At 32.6% G+C, this 26,690-nt stretch overlaps 2 protein-coding genes and 1 long non-coding RNA gene across 14 annotated transcripts in view; 1 reads left to right on the top strand and 2 right to left on the bottom strand.

Annotated features, from left to right (window-relative positions):
* The window catches only part of LOC143240793 (glycerol-3-phosphate dehydrogenase [NAD(+)], cytoplasmic-like), a 34,296-nt gene extending 23,087 nt beyond the window's left edge, over positions 1 to 11,209 (bottom strand). Inside the window, exons 1-3 of one of the 5 annotated variants that reach the window (XM_076483885.1) lie at positions 11,077 to 11,209; positions 10,200 to 10,386; positions 9,625 to 9,802 (exon numbers count right to left, since the gene is read on the bottom strand). In XM_076483885.1, coding sequence (XP_076340000.1) covers positions 9,625 to 9,802; positions 10,200 to 10,249 — 228 coding nt within the window. In that variant the 5' untranslated portion in view covers positions 10,250 to 10,386; positions 11,077 to 11,209. Of the gene's footprint in view, positions 1 to 9,624; positions 9,803 to 10,199; positions 10,387 to 10,663; positions 10,979 to 11,068 lie in introns of those variants that run through there. The other 4 variants (XM_076483866.1, XM_076483856.1, XM_076483876.1 and 1 more) reach the window with 4 other exon arrangements.
* A 6,837-nt stretch (positions 11,210 to 18,046) lies between these two features.
* On the top strand, positions 18,047 to 26,497 carry LOC143240788 (uncharacterized). Its single transcript, XR_013021964.1, has 3 exons — positions 18,047 to 18,697; positions 21,677 to 21,775; positions 24,985 to 26,497. It is a non-coding gene; the product is annotated as an uncharacterized LOC143240788 (long non-coding RNA).
* LOC143240770 (uncharacterized) overlaps positions 22,462 to 26,690 on the bottom strand; it is an 85,402-nt gene continuing 81,173 nt past the window's right edge. For all 8 annotated transcript variants that reach the window (XM_076483801.1, XM_076483782.1, XM_076483793.1 and 5 more), the window contains 2 exons: positions 26,495 to 26,656; positions 22,462 to 24,069 (listed from right to left, as the gene is read on the bottom strand). In XM_076483801.1, coding sequence (XP_076339916.1) covers positions 23,963 to 24,069; positions 26,495 to 26,656 — 269 coding nt within the window. In that variant the 3' untranslated portion in view covers positions 22,462 to 23,962. The remainder of the gene's footprint in view (positions 24,070 to 26,494; positions 26,657 to 26,690) is intronic.

The raw sequence follows: 26,690 nt of genomic DNA, 5'->3' as shown, positions 1-26,690 counted from the left end.
GCACCACCTACATTGATGCAGAAGACAAGAAATAAATAACTTATTGGAAAAACTTTGTCAATGTAAGAAAATGTTTACTTCTGACACAGTCTTACCTCCTCTGATACAAAACTGGAATCCCACATTATGGTAGTGGAGCAGCCAGCACAGATGCTCAACACTGAAATCAAACCACAAATGTGACCAACCAGAAGGAACTTGTGTGCTTCAAGCTTAAACTGAAGAACAAATGGGGGTACCACACTACAACAAGTATGCTCTTTATCCTTGAAAAAGGATATGAATCTGATACAGGCAGAAAAAAAAAGTGCCCAAAGTGTATAAATGCAACTTGATCTAAGAGGTGCAATTCATAGCAAAATATAGACTGAACAAGTAATGTAGATATCCAACCTCAACCAGACAAATGAGGTTCCATAACTCATCCTTGGTGATAGTGTAGCATAGTGGCTATGACATGAGAACTGTTTTCATATACTCATTAACCACAGTGTTCTAAGTCAAGCAACTGGAATTATGAAGTTTTTAGTTGGCAAAAACTGGACAAACTCCCAAAACTACCATAGTAACAAGAAGCACAACAAACTGAACCTGCCAGTACAGGGTCATGGAGTTACCTCAACCCTAAAAACAGAGCAATATCTGTAACTGGTATTATGAGAAGATATAATAATTCATCCAACCATAAATGCAGAGAAGAGATATCCTGCATCCAGAATTATGAAGAGTACATGAAACATCCCCTCCACCAAAAAAACAATGTCTAAATATCACATTGCTGGTATTACAAAGCAGATGAAGCCTTCCAAACTCAATTGTAGGAGCAGGAAAAGAACCTCCTGAAACCAGAATCAATGAAAAGAGGGGTCTCTAATGCACACAACTGTAGGAGCATGGCTGTGTCATGTTGAACCCACTATCATTAAGATGATCTCTTGTAGGCTAGTCCTTCTCCAAATGACAGTGGTCCAACTGAGTAAAAAGCATCTTTGGGAAATGGAAGGAAGGAAACCAGCTTCCCCCCCTTCTCAACAAGAGGAAAATAATGGGTATGTATGGTAAATTTAAATTCAACAACTGTTCAGGAGGCCTCTATGGTCCACTATCTCAGCAACTGGGAAGTAGTAAGGACTACCAAATTTGAGGGGGGAATAAAATGTAACAGGGAGCATGTAGGAAGTCACATGAAATAGTATAATGCTTGATTAAGAGAAACCCACTTGAAATAAAAATGAATCTCAAAATAACTGGCATGGGTGTTAACACTTTTATTGATAAGCAAAGAACAATATTTTGACATTCCTAGGTCATCTTCAGGTAAACAGAATTTGCAAGAGGCCATTGCCAGACACATGTTAAAGACAAGAATATAAACAAGTACAGGACTGTAGGGATGTTAGGTTATTAATTAGTATAGGTACATAGGTGTTCTTTTATATTGGTTTAATTTTGGTTTTAGTTGCTGTATAAGTAGAGTTTCTTTAATTTTGCATTTTTTCACATTTGTTTCCCTACTTAGAATCTGGAAGTTTTCTATAGTTAAGTTGTCTTTATTTGACTTGCAGTGTTCAAAAACGTGTGAAGGTCTTCTTTTCTGTTCTTTAGATCTATTTACCATATTTCTGTTTGTTTCTCCAATATAGAAGTCATGGCAGTTGTTGCATTGTATTTTATAAATAATGTTGGTGTTGGGTTTCTCAGTGTAGTTTTTACATAGTATGGAGTTTAGTTTTTGCACCTGGTTTTTGAATAAATTTGGTGTTTACTGAAATGTTGCGTTTTGTTATAAGTTTTTGTCCAAATGTTGGTTATTTTTTTGCTGACGTCGAGAACATATGATATGCAGCAGTATCGGGTTTTGTAGTGTTGTATCTTGGGATTTATTGTTGTTTATTTATTATTAGTCTAGGTGTGTGTGTATAATGTTTTCCATGTTTTTTTGAGAAAATTTGTTGATGTTGATGGAGTGTTGTTTTATTTTGTTGATTTCATTGTTAATTTTATCTGATGAGCATAGTTTTGTGGCTGTGTTGAGTTTTTGTTTTGTTTCATGTGCCGAGTCTCGGGAATTGTATAATCCGTTATGTGTGATTTTTCTGTGGATTTCTATTTTGAATTGTGTATAAGGTCTAGTGATTTTGAGGTTAAGAAATGCTATTTGGTTAGTTTTACCTTGTTCACAGATTAACTTAATGTTGGGGTGTATCAAGTTAACATGATTGAAAAAACTAAGTGTGTGTTCTGTAGATGTGAATCCAGCAGTTTTATCATCAACATACCTGTACCAGTATAGTGATGGATGTAAGGCTGAATTGATCGCTTGAGATTCAATCTGTGTCACAAAAATGGTGGCTGGAACTGGTGACACTGGATTCCCCATACGTAAGCCATTTATTCGTAGGTAGTTTTGGTGGTAGTGAATTCTATAAGGGTTGCTAATTGGTTGCTAGGGATGTGTATCTATGACTCCAAGACCTCAACCCACTGATACACATCCTTATATCCTTAGCAACCTTTATAGGCAAAAATTCCCCTCTGCTTTTCTCAAGAAGTCCATGAGTGAAAATCCACCACTGAGTGAAGCTTACTGATATCTAGAAACACATGTACATACCACTGAGTATACCACCAGCAGTCTTGTGGAACACCCTATCTCTACAGTGAGAATTACAATGCAATCAGTAAAGAGTGCAGGTTTAAGGCAAAGCATACCTTACCAGGCAACACCCACCAGAGTGGAATCCCATTACCATTGGTAAAAAAAGAAAAGGGTCTCTGAAAAGAAACAAATGACTGAAAGTGATAGCATATACCAAAGTCAAAGATAAATGGATGTGTGTAGAATCACCATAAAAAAAATAAACAGAGTCAATATGTACTTGAGAAAGATGCAGCTACATGGCAGAGATAATGAGTGACTAAGATATTGGGAGTAGTCCACATTCTGGCCTGAACAACCTCAAAAAAATGACAAGGGCAAGCAGCCAAAGGTATGATGAAATGACAAATTTAATGAGAAGAAGTGTTGTGGTGTTAGGAATCTTTCAGGTTGAAACATTGTTTTCTACTTCATTTTAATTAAAGTTTTAATACTCATATCAGCCATCTTGAGATACATTTTTACAGGTAACATTAGTGACATAAATATCTGTTTGATAATGTTTGTAAGCAAAGAGAAGAAGGAATTAGATCTTGAGAGAGATATGGTATATGGGACACACAGGAATGAGCATAAAGGACCACAATGAGATTCCAATTAGGTAGATCAAAGGAACATGGAAAGCACATGACTTAAAAGGAGTGGAAAAAGAGGGAAATGACAGAAGTCAAACCTTATGAAACTAGGGAGAAATGGAAGGTGTTTATCAAGACCACCAGATAGTTAGATACAACAGAAGCAGAGAAGCCTTTGTGAAATACCTAGTGAAGAATTGGGAAAGATGAGGAAAAGAAAGGTGGGAAGGATGGAAACCACATCAAAAAGAGACCATAGGTAGAAGGTAGATCACTGTCTTTGGTAAATGGACATGGATGAAAGTTTAATAAAACAGAAAAGTAAAGATACAATATGTGGAGCCAGTCCCTGGGTTAAAACAATGGACTGACAAAAGCCATGCATGGAGTGTGGTGATACATGGATGAGAAACATCCAACCAAGTTCAACAGAACAGAGACTGAGACAAAGATAAGGGTAGAGAAGTAAGTACAAATAAAGGTTGGATCACTGGGAATCCTGGTTGGGCTGGCAAATATGGAGCCACACGTTGTAAGAGTGTACCATAACCACCTTTCCCTGCTGGAAAGAAAGATAATAGGACAAAGCTTGATGAATTATCATAAGCTCGAGAATGGCAAAATGGAGAGAATACTCCTGGCTCAACCAGAAACTTGAAATTTCGCAGGAATCAAAAATAGCACCCCAACCCTCTAAAGATGTGTCCAAGAACAAATGTAAGTCCAAACAAGGAAGAGGAAGCAGTATCCCACCATGATTTGGTCTCTGTTTTACCATCAAATCACATTGGCTCTGATCCAGGAATGAAGGGTGAGAGGGTGGTACAATTGATTCAAGTAGAAGTTCCACTGATCTAGGAGTATCCATTGAAGAGAATACATAAGAATCTGACCCATGAGAGTGAGACCTTCCAAGGAAGCCCACATCCCCAACAGGGACAGAACCTCTCAAAACACAAGAGAATGGAGATAAGAGCTTTGTGAATTGCTTGCTCCATATTCCAAAGACAAAAAGGAGAGGGCTGGACCCAACTGGAGTAAGAATGAAAAAACCCCTAAATGAATTGAGAATTGAGTGGGGGTAAGATTGGATCCCCATTTCATCAGGAATCCCACCTGTGCTACTCTTGTAGAAGCATAACAGTATGGTCTCTGGACTATGATGGGGAAGAAATAATCATACTTTTAAAGATGAGTGTGAAGGTCCAATGAGTGAAAATGTTGGGCAAGAGCCCATATCGCCCAACAAAACATTTAATCCAAATGTTAGAATCCTTAACTGGAATACTCAGCTTTGAACAATACAAAAATACCATCGATGTAAACATTGTGGGAATGATTTTCAAAATATAAATTACAAGGAGAAAATTTGGTTTCTAGTATTAAGAATGTAGGGAAAGAAGCCAAAGCAAAGCTCAACCCTATGAACAGGAAAGGAACAAACATCAGTGATGTAGTAAAGCAAAAAAAAAAAAATTATGTTCTAGACTGACAAAAACTTTCATTATAAGGTACATAGTTATCAATGATGAAAAAAATTTATTTGAACAAGACCATGAATTAGATGTTACTAGAAGTAATGAGTAGAGGTAATGTACAAATTATCTAAACAAATCTAGTTTAACAAAGTATTTGTGAATTTCAGGCCAACCTAAATTTACCTATTCCACAAACTACAAAGGGTATGTTAGTAAGACCAACACTGACAATAACTAGTATAAAGGCACATATCTAAGAATGGTAAGAGAAAAAATTAGTCATATAGAACACTAAATTATTTGTGACTAGTAGAAATGATACTAATCACACAAACTATCTAAGCATACCTAGTTATTAAAGTACTTATTAATTTTGAACTGACAAACTACAAATTTCACGAGTCTACAAGATGTGTAATATTAATGAACGTGTAAAATGCCTTAAATTACCTAGTAAAACAAAACAATAAAGAATATGTTACTTATAATTAGTTCAAACTAACATAGTTGGCAAAGGACTCAAATATCTCACTTACCAAAGGCCAAGTACTGATGATGTGAAATACTTAAAAGTTCTCAATGTGCAACAAATGAAGTAGGAGTTGTCCATAAACCAGCCTGAATGATCTCCTCCAAAGGATGACAGATTCAAACAGAAAGATATAATTAGATGACAAATATGGTGTGAACAAACATTATGTAAATGGCAACCTTATATGGACAAGTCAGAACATGCCAGTCCCATGAGTCTAAGAGCCCAGCCTGTCAGTGCAATAGGCAATAAACCACTAGAAACAGATAAATTCTGTGGAACAAATAGATGAGAGCAAGAACCATAAAATGAGGCAGTACAAACCACATAGCATAGCATAGAAAAAATGGGACAAAATTGTCAACCTGGATTTGAACAGGAATACATGTGGGAAATGGGAGAAAATACTCAACAACCTTCCTAGACAGCTAATGTAAGGGGAAAGCCCATCCAAATAGAGAATAACACATGAGGAATACTAAAGTATGTGGGAAACCTTAATAGCATAAACATCACAACAACATCAACCTCATGGCAATAAGATGAGGAAATACAACTGAAGGGAAAGATGGTACAATGAATATGATGCAATGGGTTCAAAGGACAGGGAATGGAGGACAATACTTGGATCTCACACTGGCAAAACAAGGGAACATTGTGGGCAGACCAGGTGAAAGGAAGGAAACAACCAGAGAGGAGAAAGCATTACAGATGTAGAAGAACAGAAAGTATTTGACACAGCAGCCTTATAATTAGCAATAGCTGACATGGACAAACCCTGATCAAACAACCAGTTGAAGAGCTGGAACAGATAAGGAACAGAAGGATGTAATGGGTGAAATCCATGGTAAACAGACTAAAGTCTGAAGGAAGACCAATGCTACTGACACACAGACAAGGAAGAAAGTTGAAATGTACATGGAAAGAAAGATGCTATGCTAGAGGTAAATCTTCAAGCTGAGGTAACAGACTGGGCAAAAGCCATACGTGTAGATTAAGTTTGATGACATCAGAATGAAACATAGATTGCAGTGGATGGAGAGGAGACTACAACAGAGGTAAGGGCAGGGGTGTTGTTCCAGCAAGAGCCAGTGCAGAAGAAACTATATCTGAGCAAGCTAACACAGACAAATGAGCAAGATACAACAAGGAATGGTCTGAAGATAGGAAAGATGGTGGAGAGGAGTCTGATCATAGGGTAAGATTTAAGTGAATATACTTCAAAACCTAACTAAATGCATCTACTCCTAGAGCTGAAGTGTGTTTAACAATAAAACAAAAGAAATTTTGGCATTTCATAGAACAGCAGATGCATTATATACAGTGTTCCCAGTTGAGAACATACCCACCAAAATACCTGTGAAAAATGGATTACTCCTTGAGAGGAAATTAACTGACTCAAAATCAGTGACAGGCCACCAGGTTCATGATGGCAGGAACATAACATGTTTGACTGACAAGGCATGAGAAGAGGCAAGTAGAAGCCAGTCATCCATACAAAGTCTGAAGACCTAACGAATGAAAGTGATTAACAAAAGAGCATACTACTCAATACAACATATGATGCCAAGGAAGGAATAAATGGCAGTGCCCAGAACTGAAAAATGCAACCCATATAAACAAACCAAATAAATTTAAATGCTACTGAAGCAGTTGATATTTGAAGATAAACATCTGTCACAATAATTTGGTCATCCCAAATCTCAGCAAACCATTATCTACCATCACAGGAAGTATCCCATCTGCCACATTAAATCTCCTATTCACATGAACATATTAGAATTCAGCAAATAAATGAGTAGAAACAATGGAAGTCAAACACAAAAAATCCAACCACTTAAAGTTGAAACCAATGTAACTTTGTGATCAAGCACAATTAAAATTTCTCATCCTATTCCAATTGAGAAAGAAAGGATTATTCTAGAATAGTAGAGGAGCTAGCTATGCTAGCATAGATGACACAGTGTGATTGGGAAAATTAATGCAGTAGTTTATAAAATTGTGAAGCAAATTCTACCGATGCCAAACTAATCTTAGGTCTGATAAAGCACAATATTCTGAAGGTCAACATGAAAAAAGAACAAAAACTTATTATCTGTTTATTTGTGGCCATTTTCTTTTCCCATCCAAGTAGTTACTCAAGCTGATAAGAAGGCCTATCGCAAACAAAGCATAACAAATTACTCTTGTCCATGAAATACAACATATTATCAAGCGCAAACTAACTTAACTAAACCTAACTCTCTTATTTTGAGAAAAAAAAAAAAATTCTATCACACTGCAACATTAAATTAAAATGGAGCATCTAATGATAGTTTTTACAAGCTCTATAAAATAAAATCAGGTCTGTAGTTGTAGCAAAAGTTGTTCAGAAACATCTTTCCTTCAAGAAATAAACATATTAACAAGCTATGCTTGTATCACTTTATACCAGTATCTATGTACTAGAAGCTATTTAACTTGTGTACTTGAAATCATCAGAAAAATAGTTTTCACTGGATACTGAGATTGCTAATTAATGGCTTACTGAAGCTGAAATATTGGCAATTACATCACACTATGACAAGTGTGGTTGAGAAAAACTAACTGGCTAAAAATAATTAAAACCACACCTGTATTCAAGTTACAAGTTTAAATCAACAGATATTTTGTTTAAAAGTAGTATGACTTTTCTTATATACAGTTAAGTGCAATATTATGCTAAAAAAATCAAAAATTCACAAACATTAATGATTTCACCATATGTGCACTTAAATAAACCTAAAATAAAAATTTAGGATTTTTAGATTTTTTTTATATATAAAATAAAATAATTTTTTATATAGAATAATTCCCAACTCTGAACTTTTTTTAATGTGGAAGAATAAATACAATTTCATTTTCAGTAATTATTTTGATTCAAATGGTGCAATTTTTCTCTTAAGGTAGGATGCACCCATCCAAGTGTGATAAGAATTAAAACAAAATGACAACTTTGGAATCCATATTTCATTATTATTTTTTTATTTCAAGGACCTGTGCAAACCATGAATAAAAACATTTTATTTAATTTTTTTGTGTTAAAACTTTTATTAAGACTATTAACTGTGAAAGAAATATAAACAATTTTCACAAAAAAAACAAAAATTTAACCAGACTTTAAATGTTTTTTTGTATTATATCAAAATGACAAAAAGTTATTACTACTACTATACTGTTACATAATATCAAAAGTATAGATGGAAATTATTAAAAGATAATTAATAGAATGGAAAAACAAAATTAGCATATGCATTTTCATCCATTTAGGGCATACTACACATCACATTTTTAACCAATCAGTATTTGAATTCTTCATAACCTTCTTAACATGTTCACAAAATGGTGGCCTAGCCTAATCAAACAACTCCAAGAAATCACTGCTTAAATACTTCAAAAAAGACTGAATTGGGTAATTTAGAATATGAACATACTTTAGAAAATGCTGAGAGAAAGAAGCATGAGAAGAAGCAGAAGAAAGAATTTATTGATTCTTGTAAAGAGAAACATTATTAATTTAAAATGTTTAGATGTAACAATGTGAGTGTAACTAACTTAATGTTTTAATAGCTGTACTTCTAAAAACCAATCATTTACTTATCTATTTGAATATGCTTTTTGTGTAAGTGTTCACTAAATTTCCAATATGCTATTGAAATATCTAGTTTTTATCATCACTAAACAATCAACAAAAGAACAGGTTACTGAAAAATCCTGCATTTTTTCTACAAATAATCTTTGACAACTGAAAGTGAGTTTTGAGAATATACTAGGCCTACTGACTGATACTTACAAACTATCGCTTAGATCAAAAAGCTTAGAAGCATGCCTATATTAAAGATGTACATTTTGACTATTGAAAAAGCCTACATCTAGGCCTATTTATGTAATTCGATTGGTAAGAATCACAAGAACAAACATACAATGTGTAAACCTGTGATGCAATAAAACAATTCAACAGACCAAACTGTAGGGGGGATGATTGTATGCACCATACCCCCCACCTATGTATCTCACCCATTCCCCCAGGATCTACGCCCGTGCCTGAAATGTGTCAAAGTCTATAGTCTGCTTTATATTACTATAAACTAAGAAATGGTTGAGCTTATGGAAGTTATACTCCAAATGAAATATCTTAGAAATCAATTTGCACATACAAAATATATTATCAAAATCCAATACAGCAATGGTTAGTTTTTACACTCAACATTCACAGGCATGTGCATTAGTGCAATTGATCAATTTACACTTGGGATGTTCACTTACATGCCAACTAGGCCACCAGAAATGAACAAAGTGGAATAGTATACCACTGCTATATTCACATTTGAAAATAAAATACAAGCCTATTAGCATACTCACCACATTTGAGGGAATGGTAAATCCTGGTAGATATTTCACATTTTCATGCTGTGTACGTAATATTTCTACCAAACTTTTGTTACCTACTTCTTCTTCTCTGACATAAATTTTGACTGTAGAGTTGTAATATGGAATATGAATGATGTTTTTGGCTACCAAGCGTGCTATTGTGGTTGCCCTAATATGAAAGTAATGTTGAAAATATATTTTTTAAAGCAAAATATCCAGTTTTGTATGTTTAAAAAATATTGCAAATAAGTATTTCACATAAACTATATTATATGATTTTTATACAAACACTAATAACACTTTTTCTTAGTTTATACATGATTTAAAAAAAAAAAACAGGCTCACTACTTATAAAAAAAAATATATAAAATCTGGATGTTTCCAAAGTATCCGTTTCATTTATATATACTCTATACTACAGAATTATCCTTAGAGATTGTGAAAATCTGAATTACATTAGTACTTCTAGACAAACAGAGGGATTATAGAAACTTTTGTGATACCAGTGGGAAAAAAATAGAGAAATTAACTGTATGCTCCAATTGTTTTTAAATTAATAAACTTACCAACTACCAGATCCTATAACAGCTACCTCTCTTAAGGTCTGGTTTTCCATCAATCAGGAGAATTAAGTACACAGGAAACAATTATCTCCAATTATGAGATAGTACTGTTACACCAATCTCCAATTATTGATATACAAAATGGCTACAAAATTATATAATTTTACTAGCCACTGCCATATCATACAACCTGTTAAATAAATGAAACATGAATTACATATATATACCCTTAAATTTCTATATTTTCACAAAATTCACTTAGGCATTTTCTTTCTCAACAACTTTTATTGCGTCAATTATCTCCACTAAATATAACAAAACTTTGTAAACAAAAATTCCATTATCATGAAATAAGGATACAGAATCTCATATTTTTCTTGTAAGAAATCTTAATAGTGTTTACAACATAACTTTCAATAAAACCTTCATTCTGTAAATATATGTACATAAAAATATTTCATAGATACTTCATCCTTCAGAAAGTGAACAAACCACCTTGCTTGTACAATAAGTAATGTACCTAAACATACGGACGAGTAACCATTCTGTCCTTCAATTCAAGGTCATCCTTACACGTACGTACTTTTGAAACTTAAAAGTTGAGCCATTTACGTACAGGAAATTAACTATTTTTGAACTCTTGTACAATGTCACTTTCCCCTATTGACACCGTGTGCCAATGAACCTGTTACAGTGAAAAGAACAAGTGTCTTAGTTAAAGCAATGCTAGTCTTTTCCAAATATTATATAAACTCGTGTTCTCTTTTCCTTTGCCTTCAAATATAGTACAAAAAAATCAAAACCTTTATCTCATTAATGGCTTGGATAATCTTGTATACACCCCTTTTCTCAAGAAAATATAAGATACAAACCTCCTAACCTTTCCATCCCTGAATTAATATGCAAATCATTCTACTCTACTGTAACAGTTGATCCGATTTAACATTGATTGTAAGGTACGTGAACTCGCTGTTTAGGTACGAGAGTCCACTGTGATTTATGGACACACTGTAGTATTGAAATTGGAGCAATATATGTTAGGTATCTTTTTTGTTGTATTTATTTTAATTTCTAAAAATATATAGATTCGTTACTATGCTTAACAATTATCTCATGCAAGTTATAAGCAAAGTAAACATTAACGAAGTATTAACAGTCGTATGTAACTTAACAACGCCTCTATTTTCCTGTAAGTGTAACTCGCAGTCTGATAACCTCTATTATAAATTTTCTTATAATTAAGTATAAATAAAGAACCTAAACATACACTTGTTTTTTGTTAAAACAGTAACTTAAACGAAAACTTGTAACGGACTACAACATAACGCCACAACAATCAAGGTAGAACAAAACACACTTTATTAAACCGTAACAACAAAAATTCAAAACAAATATTTCGAACAACTAGAATACAAGTTTTATCACTTAAATAATCAACAAAATATAGTGTTTCTGTGCCTGAGTAGGACATGATACAGATGCTGATACACAATAAAGCAGAAATATGAATGTTGTTAATTTTAATATAGAAATCTAGAAAACAAACCAGAAATATAAAATCAACTCTAATTTCGAAAAACGCAATATTCTAAGATCAAATCACTTCTCAACACCGAGCAACAATAACAATTTTGTTCCAACTGTAACTAGTGAACTCACTTTTAATTTACAAACAAGAAAAAAAGCTAGGTATTTATTTTGTGACTGGCTAATTTACAAAATATTTCACAACAATGATATATTTACACCACCGCTACGGAAGTTTGTGTCAGTTCCATAAGACAAACACTTAGATTTAACGTTTTCTAGCTAGAAGGTGAATTAGCGTTATAAAATAACTAAAAATTCATAGTTGAACTAAATAATAAATGAACGGTAAAGAAAATAACGAAATAAAAGTGAAATTCGCTATCCCACAAACTTATTTCATCCTTTTACAAGACGATGATGAACAGTTCAGAAATTATATCGCTAAAATTACTTTCGAACTATATCTCTTTTTCTACGGTTAGATTACTACAGAAGATAATGAGTGGACTGTTTAAGTTTGCTCAACATAAAAATAAAATACAAACTTTTAAAAACTACAATTTAAGGTAAATAATAAGGCGGATAGGAAAATAAAAAAAATGTTGTTTTTTTTCCAAAATAGTGGATTAATTACATCCACTATCGAGTTTCACAGAGGACAAATTTTCTGAGCCACTACGCATGCTCAGAAACTGTTAATTCAAAAATAAAGATATGCAAGTAGGTAAGAAAAAGTGTTTTTTCAAGATAAGCAATAAAGAACGATGCTTTAGAATGAAACATATTTGGGTGGAAGGATGTATGTGTTTTCTTATAGCAAAGCAACATTGGGCTATCTGCTGTGTACACAGATAGGAAATGAACCAGTAACTTTGGCAGTGTAAATTCATAGACTTCTTTCTGTCCAACATGGGACAGGGAGACGGGACAGTGTAATACTTATCATCCAACCAAACTATAAAAGTTCCCATGTTAATATTATGGGGATATGGGGACATGTTACCATTTGAAGCTACAAAATGCAAATGCTTCTTCAGAAGAATGCAGCCTATGTAAAAAACATTAAATAAGATAAGCAACTATTTTTTAACTATATAAGTTATAATGAGTACGTGGAAGAGAAAAAACTTATGTGAAGGCCATGTAGGTAGTAGGAGTAACTGGACATTTAATTCAATTAAAAATTCCTGAAGAGTTTAATATAAAGTCCAAGACCGTCTGAATATGCAGAAAATCTATACTGCAGAGACCAAAGTTTAATGTATTTTATTATTTGAATTATTTTATTAAAGATAGGTGAAAGCTTTACTTTGAAGACCTTATACTCAAATGCATAGAAATAAGCTTGTATTGGGTTATTCCTTCTTTAGTCCCTGACCCTCAGACATTTATTAGTTTTTATCCTAATTTTATTGTCTGTGCACTTTATTAGAAATCTTCTATACAGGAGCGTATTTATATAGGGGTTAGAGGGGGCTCAGCCCCAGGGCCCATGGTCTTAATGCGGAGCTATTGATAATTTTATTCTGTGTAAAATTACATGGGATGTAGGGTCCACAAAAATTATTAGTCCCTGGACCCATACAACCTTAAATCAGCCACTGCTTCTACGCAGTTTCAGCAACTAGTTTAAATTAAACAAATTTGTACACTGTCATAACTTGTAGGTCCAAGTTTTGAAATGTTAGTTCAAAGGCAAAAACTACTAATAGTAAAACACTACTTTACAAGTAAATTTATTTGTATAATTTCACAGTTAATCAGTAAAATAATTGAATATACATGGTAACTAACACTGATCCAAATTATCCACTGAAACTAAATATTTCACTGAATGACTAATACCGTACCAACTGAAAGCAAACACTGAACCAGTGCTTATAGTATTTACAATATACGCTCGATGCTCTCCAAATTTTCTAGACTCGTGAGGTCAAATTTAGAGCTTTCTGGGTATTCTGGGCCTACTTTAGTGTCGCGCATCCTTTATCGATGTTGTTTGTTATTAAGCAAAAAGCTACACAAAGAGCTATCTGTGCTCTATCGAACAACTAAATTGAAACTTACAGCAATATACATATCCATAATTTATTTTGATAATTTTTCCCGAAAGTAACAAATTATCTTTAAACATATTTTCTGTGTAATATTTAATTCTTTCACGATATATGGATTGCCAAATTTCATTTTCGAAATATACGTGTATATGAAATAACACGAAAGTTAGTGGTAAAATATTTCTCGATACTCTGCTACTCATTCAAGTCTCTAAGTACAAAGGTAAATCTACGGATTTACAACGCTAAGATCGAGGGTTCGATTACCCTCGGTGGACACAGCAGATAACCCGATGTGGCTTTGCTATAAAAAACACAAACACATTTAAAAATCATTTCTTTGTGGTAAATCAAATACAATAGTTTCAAGGCTATATATATGAAATGAGGTTTATTTGAAATATTATAATAGCTCTTTACCACGTGAAAGCACGTGTGTAATTTACTGGGGAGGCATATCTTCTTTCATTTTGTTTTTAATTAAATAGGTATTCTAGCCTCAAAGACCCGTCTCCCGCTGGTATAGCGGTAAGTCTATGGATTTACAACGCTAAAATAAGGGATTCGATTCCTTTCGGTGGACTCAGCAGATAGCTCGATGTAGCTTTGCTATAAGAAAACACACATACATACTCAGAGAACCAGTTAACAGAGTAAGTTTTGTCATACGTTACTTTCCTGTACTAAACAAAGATAAAAATAATTGATACAACTCAGGTTGGGTGAATAAATATATCTTATTTACACATTTAAAAATCTTCTCCTCAGTGGATTCAGCAGATCGGCCCGATGTGGTTTTGCTATAAAAAACACAAATATATTTAAAAATCACTTCTTTGTGATAAATCAAATATAATAGTTTTAAGGCAATATGCATGAAATGGGGTTTATTTGAAAGACTGTAAAAGCTATAACTGTGAATACTGTATTAATCGGGAACTTCAGATATACTGACCAGGAATATTTATAGATTTCGGACATTACAAGTCATTTAACTTCAGAAGATTCACATTGAAAATTAGTATTTTTACAAAGACATTATAAAACCCCAGCAGTGAAGAGCTTGACGTGGGATTAGTAAAGAGCTACTTAGCTTCCTATTAAGTGAATTGTACCTATATCAACTCGCAGTTAATTCGCCCATCGTGAACCCTCGATAATGTATCCAGTTCCAGATCAGACAGAAAACTCAGCATTGTTTCTAAGTTTGTAAAACTTTTTTATATAAATCATTATTCGTAATAACCTTCATTATGAATTGTATTGTTGTTTGTGCATTAAAATATATTTGTGTTGAGAAAGAAAACTTGTATGTATCAATCTTGTTGGTAAATATCATAAATTGAATACATATCGACATTTATCTAAACTTAAATTACAATCTAACCCAGTTCAAGGCTGTTTGAAATTGTAATACGTAACATGATAAATTGGGGTCTCGTGTCGGAGAGCTGAATCAGAAACAAAATTCGATCTAAATTCAAATTATAATTCAGTTTATAATCATCACTGCCAATAGATTTGATCATGTATTATTTTCAATAATTTCTTGAATCATCATCCATCCCCTACTAGTACAACAATATGTCTACAAATTTGCAACATTAAAATCAGGGATTTGATTTCCCTCGGTAGACTCAGCAGATAGCCCGATGTGGCTTTGCTATAAAAAAATACGCACACACATCAATGTCTTTCTAACAACTAGAAATATATAACAAAAGTGAATTTCCCAGAATTGCCAATGGTTTAGAGCTGGAGGTTAAGAAATTAATGAACAAATATCAAATAAAAAGCACATTATGAAAATATTAATCGATGATGATTTATGTCTGCGGACTTACACGCTAAAATTCGGGTTTCGATACCCGTGGTGGGCAGAGCACAGATACCCCATTGTGTAGCTTTGTGCTTAATTCAAAACAACAGCAAAACAACAAAAGTTTTAAAACTTTTAGTGCTATAGGTTGTTTATTTTTATTCGAAGCTAATATAATTAAATTTGTTTAATCATAAATGGTATTATGGTAGGATGGATAACGTCTCATCTGGTAATATCCAACTGCAACACCAAGCAAACTTCGTATCTTTCTCTTTCTTAACTACACAAATATTATTATTTTCATGGTAGTCATAAGTTTAACTCTGTGCTGACATCTTGGAATTTTAGGTCTAAATATACAAGTTGAATATGAGATAGGCTTATTATAATTTCTAAGCCTCAAACCGCGATAGTTTTCGATTTTTATTATAGGTACCCACACTGGTATAATAAATAAGTGCTTTCATAACCTAACTCCCCTTAAGCTATAATGCTGCCACAAAAAAAAAAAAAGGAATACTGGTAGTTTATATCTCTAACATTTATTTCAATTCAGTAAGGCAAGGAATATCAAAATTTCATTAATTTTTCACTGAACACTCTTTTCTTGTGACAATTCATATTTTTCACTTGAATGAACGTTCTTCACAAAATCTTTATTAGTTTTCATTTTTTCAAAGAACTCACTGCAACTCAAGTCAATACTGAGTTTACAATGTAACAGTCCTTTTACTGTTGAGTAATTCATTAGATCTCTTGCTTGAGACCAAGTGCTATTCACCATCAAAAACACTCTTTCAACAGAGGCAGAAGTGCCTGGCAAACAAAAAGTTTACTCCATAACTTCCCTGAGATTTGGCACAGAAATACTTTGATCTTTGAAGCGGCTGAAAAGTTCTACCCATTTTTCTTCACAACCCATTTCTTTTGCTTTCCACTCGTCACATTTTGATGAGCAGAAGGATTTAGGAAGAACAACTTCATTAAAGAGATAATCAACATTGAATGCAGCATTTCCAAGCGTTTCATTAATTTTTTTAGCAGCTGGTTCTATGTCAAGCCACACGAAAACACTGTTTTTATCAAAACAAAGTATTCTTCAACACAAAAATTGTTTTCCCACAGCTCAATATAAGAGAGGCAGCAATCATAAAAATTGGTAAATTCCTTCCTTATCAAGTCTACCTGGCATCATCTCTCTTCCTCTAGCACTGAATTTTTTCCGCACTAAGGAAAATAAAGTTATTATCTCATCTTTTTTCAGGTTGGTTTTCAACTAATTAAGTTCTTATCACTTGCAGTTGCTTTTGATTTCTCCATGGCTAAAATCACTTTGTTGAACAAATCTAGTTGTCCATGAACAAACCATAGATACATTTCTCCACAGTTTCTCTCAAAAAATCTTTTTACCGATAACGGGCACTGTTCTTGTGAACAAAAATATGACTTCAGTCTTTCATAAATCTGGATAATTCTATCAACAGCTGGTAACAAAGACAAAACTCACGTATTTCCATATTGGAGAACCTTCTTGTACTCAATTTATATAAAATAACAGAAGTGTTTTAAGTGTGTATCATGCACAGTGTAAATATAGAAATACTTAAATATTTTGACCATCAAGCTTTCCACTTCAATAGGAAGGACATCAATTGCAGTTTGGAGACAGTTATGTACAATATGAGCACCACAACCAACACCCACAATATTTTTGCCAAGTTCCTTCTTCAATCAGCTATATACATTGTTTTCCCCTTTCTCTTTTCACCTCCAAAATTTGTATTGCAGTTTTCACCACAATAAGCAACAATTGTTTTGATAAATCATGTTTTTTTTTAAAGTGGACATCAACCAATTCGTCAAAATTTCTGATGTAACTCCAGGAACCAACTGAAAGTCCATAAATTTTACTTTCACTCCTTCCTCTGGCAAAAGTATTGCACCATGACAGGAATAATTTTGGCATCTTTTCGGTTTGAAGCATCTGCTGTAAGTGAAACAAAATATACCTCCATTAAGTCTCTCTTCAATTTCTCTGCTACTAAAGGAACAATTGCATTCAAAATAATAGTCTCATTCTTCGTTCTGGCAGAACTGAACTTTAGTTCAAATAACTTTGCTATCAGTTTGGAAGAGCAATCAGCTGTTTTAAAGCTTATGTTATGGACAGCACTGTGATAAACAAATGTTACTTCTTTGGCAGCTATTAACAAGTGACTCACTTCAGGTAGAGTTTTTTTAAGAACAGATCAATTCTTGAACTTTGAGCAGCTACTGAAAGACTAGCTGCATGTTTAACATTTTTTTAAATGGTCTTTTAAGTCTAAGTGGCCACCATGTGAAACAGAGAACTCAGATGAACATTGCAAACATTTAACTCTGTCCTCCTTGCCATACAGTTTTTTTCAAGAATGGATATTCTTTTTGCAATTCACTGTTGAATGTGCACTTTCTTTTACAGGCTTTGGACATAATGACTCGAATTAATTTCTAAAATAAAAGAACGAAAATAATTCAGCATGTACCGTATGACTAATATAATAAATACTGTTATAAATAAAGCACAAACACTTGCTCAAAGAAAGCTTTGCATGTGCTGCCGCTCGCCACATGTGCAGCTGCCGTTATGCGCGTTCCCCAATAGCAGCCCACTGATTAATTATTATGCTTGTACTGGTACCGTATCAACTGTTTGTGAATTTCGTCTGATGCAATACCTTTGAAAATTTGCACGTTACAGCACTATGGCTCCCTCTCCCCATTAACTGATAAAATAAAAACTTAACAATTTTTGTTGTTGTCAACATCAAGTCAGTACTCTATGCAGATTTTAACATTTTTAGTTTATCCTTTTCTTGAAATTTATGTCTTTTCATCAAAAACTGGAGCATTCCGAGACAATTCAGTAAACCGGATGGGATACTGGAACAGACTTCTCAAACCAGGATGTATGATAAGCTGATTATGAGAAGTTGACGAGTTTCTTTGTGTCAACCAATGATAGAAATAAACTGCTACTAGGCCTAACTTCAGGAAGTTGCTGGCAACAGATGATAAGACAGTGGTTGATGTAGATCTACTGTATAGGAAGGGTTCGTGAAACTGTCCAAGTGAATTCGTTGCATTACATAATTTTACAGAAATAAAGCTATAATTAGTAAAATATTACAGTAGTTATATATTTTTAATACAGATATAATAAATGCTATTGTGTTATTTAAAGTGTCTGTGTTTCAAGTATTTTGAATTATATTAAAACTACTTTGTAATCGGCTGCGCTTGAAGTACTAGGCTATTTTACATACAGTGAATATGATTTTATGAGTAGAATGAGGTGGTGCTTGTTGAAAGGAGTTTCTACAGACTTTACATGACTTAAGAGAGTGAATTTGTGTATTATATTTTGCAGGTTATGAAATTTTGTGTACAGTTTAATTAAGAAACATTTTTAAAACCTAAATTAATTAAGAATTGTTGCTTCTTATTCTATAGGAATTTTAAATGTACATTGTGTGTTCGTGGCTAATGCTTTGCTCCTTATCTCCTGGATGGATTGGAAAGGTAATACCTATAATAGCAAAGGATATATGTTTAGGCAGTCTGACCTTGAAATAAAGAAGAGACAATCAACGAAAAAAAGAAGAAAACAAAAGCTAGCAAGGAAGTAACCAATAAAAGTTATGTGCAGAGAAAGTAAGATAAGTTAACAGTTTTCTTGGACAATAAAATTAACTTATTATTTTGTCTTTTTCTTCAGTCTGCAATTCCTCTATTTGAGCAAGCCAATTTGATATTGCAAAGAGAAGAACATTGCATACACATTATGCATAGAACTTTGATTACACAAGTTAAAAATATACTTGTCAGATACATCAAGCCAGAATATCTTGAAGGCAACATCACTGAAGTTGACTACAACAATGAATCCTTACACAAATCTGATGAGGAAGTTTCTATTGGAAATGCTGCCAAGGAATACATTGTTAAATATGAAAAGGACCTGGACCTAATCAGCTTCTACACCAGTGTTAAGAAATACTATATTACAGCTACAAATTTCATGATGAAACATTTCCCTTTAAACAATGAACTTCTGATTCATGCAGAGGTTGCTGATTCAAAACTAAAAGTCAGCAAAGATTTCTTTTCTCTACGCTTCTTCAGAGACAGGTATCCTGTCCTTGTCAATACACATGAGCATGACACTATTGATGAGTTGGAAGGGCAATAGTTGAACTATCAAATTGATACTTACTCAGAAACTGTCCTTCAGTTGAATGTTGACAAGTTTTGGGTTCACTGTCTACAGTTAAGGATGGAAATGGCAACCAGAAGTATGACATTCTGTGTAGGGTTATGCTTGGAATTCTTACAATCTTCCATTCTTATGCTGACAGTGAAAGGATATTTAGTTTAGTGACTAAAAACAAAAGCAAGTTCAGATCAAACTTGAGCACCTCAGTTTTGAGCAGTATTATAACACACAAGATGTGTATGCATTCAAATGGACAATGTTGTTATAACTCCCAACCATCCAGAGACATTTTCATGAAAACAAAGGTTGCAACAACTGCAAAACTATCACAATAAGTGTCATAAACATGATATAAACTAGTCCTTACACAAAGGCTTTTTCTGCTTACTGTTTGTGCATGTTCAAAGTTTTACCAGTATGTTTGTTACTCTGAACTAAATAAAAGACATAATTTCAAAAAACTTTATTTTAATTTATTTATTAAATACACGAAACACAGTCATAAATGAGCAATCTATAGCAGTAATAAATAATAATAGTTATAATAATAATAATGCAGGGTGTTCGGAAAGTCACTGTGCACATATATATTTATTAACAGGCAAAACTGTACAGTGACTTTCTGAACACCCTGTATCATAATAAACAGCTTAGAGACATTGGTCAGGCCTAGTAGCTGCAAATGATAAAGGGCTCTGTCAACAATCATTACGCTCAGTCATTCGAAATAGTTGGCATCTCTGAAACAAGTATCTTTAAAAGCATCTAAAGGCCTAAAATATCACTTAGCAAACATCACTGAAAGCATGATAAATTTCTGTTTCCTTACAGAGTCTCCTGTAAATCAGCAAATGAAAATATATATCAGAAGCTCAAGTGTGCATATGTAAATCTGGTAATTCAAAAAACAATTGTATTAATTCCTTTGTTCAGGTTTCAACCCAAGACTTTTTGTACTTCAGGAAAGTACTCTAACAATTGAACTAACAGGTTATTTCCTTACCTCTTGTTAGTAAGGCATGTTTTAAAAACTCATCCATCACACACTTTCCCTTTCAGAAACCAGATTTATCCTCAGACCTTATCTTAATATATCATAACCTGTAAATAGTACATAGTAGTGGAATTTAGTTTTATTTTGTTCACAAAATCTGATTTTATGCATTTTTCAATAACACTTCTCTTACCTTTGGTTTGCCATTTTGATTTTCTGTTTAGTTTTATTATGGTGCATTTTCGTCAAGTTTAAGTATTGTATTCATATGGGTCTGCCATGAGTTTACTTTTTACTTTGGATTATTTGTTTCACATTACTTTTTGATGTTAAGTTACTTCAGATATATGTCTTGATTATTTATTGTGTATATATAAAGAATATTTTGCTCAATTATTTGTTGAAAGTTGTTTTTAAAAAATAAATATATAATCTATTATGTACTCTCTATACTTATTAGTGCTTATATGTTTATGTATTGCATTTAAGAGTATCTTTCATTAGGTATGAGCTGTCATGTCACTCTGCTGGACATCATGTTGGGAATTCTGATATTTGAGTTCCATCCTTGTTCTGTTTAGCCTAGTTAGCAGTATGTTTATGAGATTTAGATAGATATATGGCTCAGTAGATTTATTAGTAAGGTATAAATTAATATCAGTTTAAGGATGATATAAGCTAAGGAGAAGGAAAGAGGTTTGGCATGTAAATATTACAAACCATGCCCATTTATGGATGTCAGTTTTAAGTTGAAAAAGTTTTACTTACAAACCAGAATGTTTGTTAGAGATCACGCTTTTCTTCAGTGTATTGTGTTTATAGTGGCTGCCAGTCCAGAAAAGTTTCTGCCATCTTATTTGTTATTTGGACACTAGTAGCACCTTCCCAGCAACCATCTATAGTGGACGATCTTTGAACCAGGTATGATCAGTCAAACTTTCAGAGGTAATGTCATGTATACAAGTTGGTTTGAGCTGTTCAAGAGATTAAACTTAGAAGACATAAGACTGACTTATAATTGACTTTGTTTTTTTACTTTGTCAGTGTTTGCAAAACAATTCATGACCTATATTTTGAGATTTTTAATATTCATTGTAAATTTAAAATCCACATTTTACATATTTCTCTATATCTTAAGCTCCAGTCTCTTAAATAATATTACTTTAATTCAGTTATTTCACTTTTTCTATTTAACTTTCCTTTCATTTTTGTTTTATTTTATTTGACCACTAATAAAAAAGTGGGCATTTTTTATTTTGACTTGCCATTCTCACCTTCTTTTTATTGCTTTGACAATTTCAGTCATTGAGTCTTTCACCAGTGAAATTGTTGATTTTCTTGTCTGTAGGTCAACATAACTATTCATTTTTATCTTTCTTTTTCAAGAGCAGCAAAATATTGTGGAAACAGACAACTAAACTAGATTTATTTTTTTATTTTTTCCAAGTATTGTGATTTATTAACCTTTAAATTTCTGCAAAATGGCTAAAAATTATTTTAGTGAAAACATGAAGTTCAATTTTATGTACATTCTCTTTCTACATGCAATGTCCATTTTAGTTGTGAAGGCTTTTATTTGTTTCATAACAAATACTAAAAAAAGAAAATTACACTATATCAAAATATTTTTATTACAATTGCTTTGTAGTAGAATAATGTTATATTACAGCTAATTTAAAAAAACACGTGTTAACACGTTTCACAAATAAACTGTACAGATGTCATTGTATTTTTATTAGCTTACATGGTGTATAGGACCTTCATTCTATTACCTTGGATATTGAGTTTTATTTTATTATAACAAAACTGATCCATTCAGATTTACTGATTTATTCTAATTCTCAATAATTGTTCTGTTAACATATTTTTCTTTTTAAGGACAGATCAAACTAAATCATGGTTCATATAAATGATCTGAATGTGCAGTCACTCCATTGTTAACAAAAAGTCTATATCTGCATGCAACAGAATTGTTCTTCCTCAGTACTGTTCAAAACCTAATAGTAACTTCGTAAAGTACTTCTTTTACTACAACATGCTGAAAAATCAAGGTTTACTTCTTTACAAAAAAATGAGCCACATGTTACTATTGTAGAAGTAATAAAATTAATCTTGATCATTAACATAAAATGAAATATTTATTCATCAAAACATAATGTGCATTTTCATAACTAAAATTTTAATGGTAAATTAAAAATAGATTTTAAGTCTTTTTTTTTAATCTATGAATATTTTAAAAATATTATTATTGAGAAAATGTTTTTATTTGTTTTAATTATTGGGTATAGGAAGCTGAGTTGGTTGGGGCTACATTACATTTGATAATTTGGTGTTTTATGCTCATAAAACCTTTTACTATTAAAAACTATACATAATTAATGACAATAATCAGCCCGTTCAGATCAAGTTTTAATAAGTTTCTTATTTTGATACTTAAGATGAACAAACAGCTCTAACAATAATCAATTTAACATTTTAAGTGTTCTGTTTCAAATAAGAATTTTTTCTTTGGGTAGGAAAAGCAGTTCTGAAGCATAGAAGATTCACAAAAATTCTGTTTCTTATTTTTCTCTTGACTTTATTACATCCTTTATTTTTAACACAAAAGTCTATAACTTCAAAATATTTCAACTTTCAATCACCAATATAATAAAGACCACTACAACAATATTGTAAACCTAATTATATTTGGCTCACATTAAATAATTTCAAACTCAGTCTGTTGTTTAAACAGATCTTGTTAGATCACTGTAAAATAATTACCAAATAACATAATTTAAATATATAATAGTATGTTAAAACATGTTTCTTGTTTTACTATTTAATTTGGTAAAGTAACCCTTCAGTGTTTTGAAGACAACATACCTTATTTTCACACAGACATGTTTATCATTTCTCATATTCTGCAAACATATCTTAAATAGCTGCCTTTTGAGTAAATGTTTCTCAAGGTTTTGTGAAGAGTAAAAATCATGGATAATCACTCGAGAAAACCCATACGTTCTATTATTAAAAATTCAAGACAAATTTATGTTATTGTATCTTGAAAAATTCCGAAGTGAAGGATTCTGGAAGAATAGGTGTATATCTTGACAGTTCTATATATATTCACACGTTTTTGACAAATTTCACCAAAAGAAAAAAGTATATCAGATGAAACAGATTAGAATCAGCTCTTATACCAGCATTATCTGATTGGTCTTTGTTTTGAGTTCCTGTCAAAAAAGATATAAGATGGCTGAATTGGAAATACTAAAAGAAATAATATATCACTAAAACTGAAAGAAAGTAACAAAAATCATGTAATTTTAATTATTAAAACATCTTGTAATTAATACCTAATTAAATACTTAAATGCTACAAGTACTACAACATTTTGGTCCTGTTATGATAACTCTTTTCTTTCTTTGAAATCATGTAATATTTAGCAATCTCATTCAAGACTTAATTTTGTGGGAGGTAAATTGTTATGGACGTTTAAAGATCTAGCTGTCCGTAAAAGTTCTTGGATTTTTATGGAGTTTAGGTGAAATGATATGTAGTTTGTAATTGAAACATGCTATAGTTTTACAGCACACATGGTAATAGCATAAAACTGGTATTGTATTGTCAATCATTTCTAAGCTTCTTGAAAGAGAGAATTGTCCCTTATGCTCACCAGATTTGGATCCACAGTTAATGTCATAATAATTATTTACTTGTTAAGAGTGCACCTAAAAGTTGGGATTCAGTTTGCACCAAAATTAGAAACTACTTTTAACACATTGTTCTTGTCTTTCACCAGTAGAAAAGTTTAACCCATTAACACTTTTAATGTGAATTTTATTACAAGGGAAAAGAGAAACTGAGCATCACAGTTGCTCATGCTGTCTCCAGTAATCAGAGGTTATCAAAAATCTGACGTATTTTTTGTATTGTATAAAGTATACAAGACCCATGAATACGATAAATTCAAACATTTGAGTCACTCATGCTGAGAATTTACAAACTCATTCCTGATCAATACACACACAGTTTGTTTTATTATCTTGCAGTTTCTATGTTATGGATTTTTTTAAATTTAATTTTAGCACATTTTGCACTGTTACATCTACCTTTTCTTAAACATAAAACAACTTATTTCGTTTTAGGTATAGTGTTTCTGGAAGGAGACAGGGTACCTTGAAAGTAATTAAAATCATATTGAAGTAAGTCATTTTTCAAGATATCAGTTTGTAAACTTGAGTCCTGGTAACTTTGTGTAATAAGCCTTGGTTCTCTTTGAGAAGTGAAATGGTTTTAACTAATAATATAGTTTTTCTGCTCTACAAGTCTCATGTATATAATTATCAGTATTATTTTTTTGCCTTCTGTCTTGTTAACAGAAGATTCAAGGGTGGTTTAATCATCTGCCTAACATTCTAATTTTGGAGACTTCTGTCATGGTATAGTGAATAACAGTGATAAAACCAATAACGTAGAAATTGTGCTTCAATATTTAAGTAGCCCCCAATTTATACAAGATCTATTTGTTGCATGAAAAGAGTATTAGTGTTGTAGTGAGAGAAGAATCTGTATGTGATTGTTGAGAGAAACATGAGAAGAATTTTATAAACACACACAAACAAGGGAAGCAAAAATTACCTCAGGAGGGAGGGAAGTAAAGTGTATGCAAGGCCCAAACATGGTAATCCAATAGAACCAAGGTGGTGTGACAAACCACAAAATGCAGCACATATAGTCTTGAAATGGAGTAATTCCTTAAGTACACATGTAGTTTATGACAGTCTTAAAATTTTAAATAAGTCTTAGCCTATCCCAACCAGTTATAAATTTCAAGGGCTAATACCTCCTTGGTTTCTATACATATGAAAACTGGGATTTTCCTTATTTTTTGCAAACTAGTTTCCAACAATTTCAGCAGTATGGATACATTGATATGTCTTGGTGAAACTATTCTATCATAGGATGAACCTAATCTTTAGTGAAATGCTGCTGTTTTATCTCAGTGAAATGACTGGATGCAGTCCATAACAGTAAATGGAACTTCCTGCACTCTTGCATTGTTTAAACCAAACCAAAGACTGAATCACATTACACAATAATTGTTTGTCATTCTATTCACAACCATAGCAGTAATTAGTGACATTAAATGCAATTATGATGGTATTTTTGTTTTTTTTTTTTATGTGACTCATATGCTATAAGGGAGTCTGTAACCAACATACTCGTGATTCTACAAGCAAAATAGTTTAGAAAAATGTGTTTCAATAAGAGTTGGGATCCATAAGAACCCAAGACACATTTCTGTGGTGAAGTATATATTAGTTCTTCTTGAAAGTCATAATGTTGATAACTGATGTATATATAGCTGGGATGATTAGACTTTAAGCTGCTTGAGACATCTGGGAATGAAACTACATGTGATTTGTATGTTCAGAGTTCAGACTTAGAATAAGAAGTTCAGGTTCCTATTTAAACTAGGATGTTACTTCCATATTTTGGTCCACCTCTCGTGTGTGTGTGTGTATATATGTATATATATATATACATATAGATCATCTCTTGCAATTATGTATAACAAACAATCAACCATCAAATATTTGATCATAAGGAAAGATAAAATCACAAACAGTCTAAAATCACACTTAAATGTTTTACCTGTTTCCAAATTAGTGGGTGGAGTAGTGGATTGATCAGTATCACGTTGGTACCAGTAAGATTCGTCACCTGAGGGTGCTATATCCTGTGAAGGTGGTGTAAGCACTGGTTTCCAGTATGGTGTGACTGGGACAAAGGTCGGAGGGATTTGAGGGCAGAAGGCTAGAAATTATCAATGTTAGTATGCCATTATTCA

The sequence above is a fragment of the Tachypleus tridentatus genome, chromosome 2 (genome assembly GCF_004210375.1).
Source record: "Tachypleus tridentatus isolate NWPU-2018 chromosome 2, ASM421037v1, whole genome shotgun sequence".
Lineage (NCBI taxonomy): Eukaryota > Metazoa > Arthropoda > Merostomata > Xiphosura > Limulidae > Tachypleus > Tachypleus tridentatus.
The sequence above is the reverse complement of the archived record's forward strand: the minus strand, read 5'-3'. Positions and strand labels throughout refer to the sequence as shown.